At 38.4% G+C, this 6000-nt stretch overlaps 1 protein-coding gene across 1 annotated transcript in view; it reads right to left on the bottom strand.

The window, feature by feature from the left end:
- Positions 1-278: 278 nt before the first annotated feature.
- LOC145417358 (uncharacterized) overlaps positions 279-6000 on the bottom strand; it is an 80095-nt gene continuing 74373 nt past the window's right edge. Inside the window, exon 5 of the mRNA XM_080286033.1 lies at positions 279-1591. Within this exon, the coding sequence (XP_080142159.1) occupies positions 1502-1591 (90 nt within the window). The 3' untranslated portion in view covers positions 279-1501. The remainder of the gene's footprint in view (positions 1592-6000) is intronic.

Here is a 6000-nt window from a genome sequence, read left to right as displayed (position 1 = left end):
GCCATGTATCCCACACGGGGTGGCCAACGGCTTAGAGCTAATTGTTTTACAGGGAGGGGCACTAATCCTCCACCAACCCCACTTGACACGAAGGTACTGTGTGTATATATATATATATATATATAAAAATAAATATATATATATATATATATATATATATATATATATATATATTTATATATTTATATTTATATATACTGTGTATATATATACAGTATATATATATATATATATACTGTATATATATATATATATATATATATATAAAACTATTCCTGAATTTAAAACAACTTTATAGTGATCATAATAAATTTCAAGTGAATAACAGGTGTTAATTCATCATTAATTTAATAATGGAAACAACACTTAAATGAAAGAACTTTAATGAGGATTACTCAATAAAAATGATTATAAAAATAATACTGTGTCCATACTCTAATAGTCCCATTATTTCTCTCACTTACCAGCAGAGTTAGGAGAAAATAAAGGTGCATCACTGCTCCACACAACCATCTTATCACAAATGGTTCAAACCCTGATAAATTACAGACAGTTTAAACTAGTCCAAACCTTGCTTATCCCATCTTTACTGATGACAACTTTTAAATTTTATTCTTGTTATCCTCAAATGATCTCATTTAGTTTTGGAAAAGACCTCTACAAATGATGAAGCCTGAGTTGTTTTATTTACAAGTAATCTTTTCACCTCAAGAGGTCAATCTAAAGTAAAATAATGTCATCTGATGGAAGCCAAAATAAACTGCATCATCCTACTAAGAATTTAGTTTGTTGGTCCAGAGTAACATGTGACTGTACTGTTATTTGGCTGCAAGAATGCACTGTGTCATCTAAAACCTGAATATTTACTTAGGATATCTTTGTCCTTAGAAATACAGTATAAGAACGTTAAAGACACTCTCATTCTAGCCATTTGACTTTTGTAAAGACTTTTTCCTAAAAAGTTTCCGTCCTGCTAAAAATTTCTCATACTACTGTATTCTTAAAAAGTATGTAAAGCTTCTCACACAAAACTGAATATACAGATATATATAGCAGTATGTATGTACTACTGCAGACTCTAATATCGATCCACTGTTGTACGATAAATAGCAAGATGGTGAAAAATGTCTTCTGAAACCTAGTGTTGTTATCTTCAAAACCCAACAGACTTTTCAGAACTCTGTGTAAGAGTTTCATAATACTTCAACTAAAAAGCAGAGAAATATTCCAGAGCGCAACTGTACATTCATGTAGCCTGAGGTAAATTTGATAATCTTATTCATGAGAACTTCTTCCGTGTTACCATTACAGAACTAACCAAGCCAAATCAATTACCTGTTGAGTTGCATGAACACCTCAAACACTTCTTGGAGGCATTGTTGCTTTTGGAATGGACATCAGGCAATGGACAGATATTGGCAGATATGCACAGAAATACAGCTCTCTCCTCTGCACCATAAGGCTCACTTCTACCAAGTCTGCAGTGTTGACATCTGAGGACTCAGAAGCGATCCCATCTGGCTGAATCATGGGCAGCATCAAGGACACCACCTTGCCCAGTCTCTTCCCCAGTCTCAGATTCTGTTGTTACCTGTGTTGGGAAGGATGATAGTTCATGCTGCTGCAAGTTTATAAACACATATCTTTCAAATTATTATACATTTTGTATCTGTATCTGTCATATAGTTTATGCCTCCCATGCATACTATATAAAGTATTTACCGTAGTGCACGTGACTTATGTAACTTTTCAAGTCTCAGAAATATGAAAAATCTTCTATGCAATGGTAAGGCACTGTTCCTTCACAGGTGTATTTCATAATATCATCTAGCTAAGTGAATTGCATCTAAAACCAGATACATGTATATTGCGACAACAACACTGTACCCAAAGCAGTGTCTACAATTTGGTAAAATAAGCTGCCTCATTTGTGATGCTTTAATGTGATGTTTATAAAGTTATTCACAAGGTCAGCCTCAACAGTAATCCCCTGTTTATCCATCATAATTCACCCATGGCCCTGTCTGATAATGCATTTTCTTCGGAAACCACTGTACTACCCCCCTAACTGCTCTACAGTGGGTATAACCGCTGTAAAACCCTTTACAGGTCTACTTATCATTAAGCAAAGCCCGTACTGATACTGACTCTCCACTGGCCATCTATACATATACAGTATTCATTATACTTCTTACATAACCAATGATTTATTGTTTTAAAGTTGTTTCAATTATTAAAATGCGTTTCCGTTATACAAATCCCACCACTGGCCATCTCATATGCAGTGAATGCTTGTTCAGTTACAGGCATGAAGAATATTGTTATTTTTTCCTTCTACCTACAGGTGAATTTACACTCCCTCTTCTTTCTTTTCTTCATTCTTTCCTCTTCCTTCTGCCTATGAGTGACTCTACACTAAGTGACAAGCCATATGGTTTCCTGTACACCAGGAAACCATTTACTACGCTGGGTGGTAACCACATAACCAAATTATGAAGCCTGGTGATTTAGTGGGTACCAATAATTAAGGTGCTCTAATCGGCTTGAGCCTGCGTAGGTTTATATCTAAGGGTTGGTTGGGGTTCATTGCTCATGTACTGCCACTCACAGATAAGTGAGGCTGGTCACTCACATCTTAAATGTCTGGACCAACTTGCCTAGCCCCAGGCTCCTACGCTCTCCATGGGGCAACATAGGGTTGGACGATGGATGGATGGAAGAAGAGTGAGATGTGTACTGCAGATGGAAATGAGCAAAGCTACAAGCAGCACCTAGTTATGTAAGTTACATAACACAAAGGAGACAGGCTGGAACTGCCAGCAGCTCTGCATGCATATTTAAATAAACATTTTATTATTTCCCAAAGAAGGAGCTACAGGCACTAAGAATATTTTGTTTTTACGGGTGACTCTACACTCCCTCTTCTGTCTTTATTTCCTTCATTCTTTCCTCCTCCTTCTGCCTATGGGTGACTCTACACTGAGTGACAAGCCAAAGGGTTTCATGTACACGAAGAAACCATTTACTATGCTGGGTGGTAACCATATAACCAAATTATGGCACCTGGTGATTTAGTGGGTAATTAAGGCACTCAAATCAGATTGAGCCTGTGCACGTTTATATCCAGAGGGAGGTCGGGGTCTACTGCTCACGCAATGCCACTCAGGAATAAGTAAGGCTGGTCGCTCTCTTCTTAAATGTCAGGGCCAACTTGCCTAGCCCTGGGCTCCTACGCCCCTCATGGGGCAACAAAGGATTAGATGATGATGATGATTAAAAGTCAAAGCGGGATGCATAGATGGATATAAGCAGAACCAAAAACAGACGACTATACCTCATACCAATTAATCTGGCCAGACATGTATGGCAACACTGTTCCTGCCGAGATTCTGATTGGCTGGAGGTGTTTGTTCGATTTCGTTGTTGCCAAAACTGATACTCTTTTTATTATCAGATGTGATACTGAGTTTGTCGACAGTACAATCATCAAAAGCAATAAGAAATCCGTTATATACTTATCAACAATGAAATTTTCGTAGGAAGATAGAGATATTGAGTCAACAAAGTATTAAGCAGTCCAAGTGGAGGTCAGCGTTTGAACAATTCCTTTAAATCTCTGACACTCCGTAATGTAACAGAAAATTAAGGAAACCTGCTTAATCTAAGCGTTGGTATAACACATATTTAAATTTTAAGATCAGTCCGTACCCTTAAATCGTGCCACAACTCTGAATAATTAAAAATTCTAATGAAATGAGTTCTGCGGGGAGGGAGGTTTGAAAAAATCGCGAAAAATCAAAGTAAGCTAAAGGAAAACTATTTCATTATATATCCTCTGTTATCACAGTGCGGGCTGATCTTAAAATTTACATGTGTTATACCAACGCTTAAATTAAGCAGGTTTCCTTAATTTTCTGTTATATTACGGAGTGTCGGAGATTTAAAGGAATTGTTCGAATGTTGACCTTGACTTGGACTGTTATAATACTTTGTTGACTCATAGCTCTATCTTCCTACGAAAATTTCATTGTTGATAAGTATAATACGGATTTCTTATTGCTTTTGATGATTGTATTATCGACAAACTCAGCATCACATCTGATAATAAAAAGACAGTCAGTTTTAGCAACAACGAAATCGAACAAACACCTCCAGCCAATCAGAATCTCGGCAGGAACAGTATTGCCATACATGTCTGGCCAGATTAATTGGTATGAGGTATAGCTGCATAACTTACATAACATAAAGGAGACAGATTGGTGTGAAATGCGTATATGTTTATGTAAACATCTTATTTTCCACATAGGGGGATGCAGGCATTACGAATATTTTGTTAATAAAAGTAAGAGTGAGATCCAGAGATGGATACAAGTATGACTGAAAGCAAGCGACTAGCTATGTAAGTTACGTAAAATGCAGGTGACACGCTGATGCCAGCTGCATGTATTTTTATAACCTTGGTGGTAGGTGGGGGCACTCACCATCCACTCACTCGATGTAGTGCTGCTCTCAGGCGTCTGCCCTTTCCTCTGCTCCATCCTTCTTTCCTTCCATCCTCTTCTGTCTTTCTTTCCTTCATTCTTTCTCCATCCTTCTGCTTATGGGTGACTTTATGCTCCCTATTCTGTCTTTCCTTTGTTCTTTCCTCTTCTTTCTGCCTGTGGGCAACTCTACACTGAGTATTATGCTGGGTGGTAACCATATAACCAAATTTTGGTGTCTGGTGGTTTAGTGGGTAATTACGGCACTCCAATGAGACTGAACTGATGAAGGTTTATATCCAAGGGATGTTTGGGGTTTATTGCTCACGTAATGCCACTCACGGATGAGTGAGGCTGGTCACTCTCATCTTAAATGTCGGGACCAACTTGCCTAGCCCCTGGCTCCTACGTTCCTCATGGGGCAACGTAGGATTGGATGATGGGTGGATAGATGGATGTATTATTTTCCACAGAAGTAGCTACAGGCATACACACAGCACAAAGGCCAGTAATATAAGCCCTGCAAAGGCTCTGGTATGGCTACTAAGGCCACAAACCTCATGATAAACTTAACTCGCACCACAAAGGACGTCTTACTTTCTTTGACTGAGGTGAAGTGGGTAGTAGCCTTTGTTTTGGCGGGCACCATCAGTGGCGCATGAGTAGTGGGGTATTGTCGAAAGTGGTGATCAGTTCGAAAAATTTGTTTTCATACATGCTCTCAGTTAATACAATAAAAAATGGATATTGCTTTAAATCAGTCAGATTTTCTGCTTTGTCTGATAATGACATAGGTTGGGTAAAGCAGCACTGGATAAACTAGGGATTATTGTACAGTATTTGAATACTTTAGTAGTTCAAATGGGAAGCAAACTGTGCAAGATGCTAATACAGTGTATCCAAATACCATGAGCTGAAAAAAAAGTTAACATTGTGTTCAACTATGCCTTTTGAGGAGAGGATGTTGGTTCCCTAAATGGTGTATGTTTGGTGCTATACCTATAGGACAACCCCACATAAACAGCTGCTAAACTGTGTTTGACAGGTCTGCCCAACTAGACAGGCCAGAGTTAAGCAACAAAAACAACACCTTTTGACTGACAAAAACAGAATAAAATATTCATTACTCTCATCTGTTGTATTTCAGTAAGAAATAAAATACATAGTGGTAGGTGGAGGCGCTCACCATCCACTCATTCGATGTAGTACTGCTTTGGATGTCTGCCCTTTCCTCTCTTCTTTCCTTCCTCTTCGGTCTTTCTTTCCTTCATTCTTTCCTCTTTCTTCAGCCTATGGGTGACTTTACACTCCCTCTTGTTCTTTCTTTCCTTCTTTCTTTCCTCTTCCTTCTGCCTATGGGTGACTGTACACTGATTGACAAGCCAAATAGTTTCCAGTACACCAGGAAACCATTTACTACGCTGGGTGGTAACCATATAACCAGATTACGGCGCCTGGTGGTTTAGTGGGTAATTAAGGTGCTCCAATTGGATTGAGACTATGTAGGTTTATATCCAAG

The sequence above is a fragment of the Coenobita brevimanus genome, chromosome 110 (genome assembly GCF_032717465.1).
Source record: "Coenobita brevimanus isolate Jiangsu-jjx chromosome 110, ASM3271746v2, whole genome shotgun sequence".
In the NCBI taxonomy this organism is placed as follows: domain Eukaryota; kingdom Metazoa; phylum Arthropoda; class Malacostraca; order Decapoda; family Coenobitidae; genus Coenobita; species Coenobita brevimanus.
The sequence above is the reverse complement of the archived record's forward strand: the minus strand, read 5'-3'. Positions and strand labels throughout refer to the sequence as shown.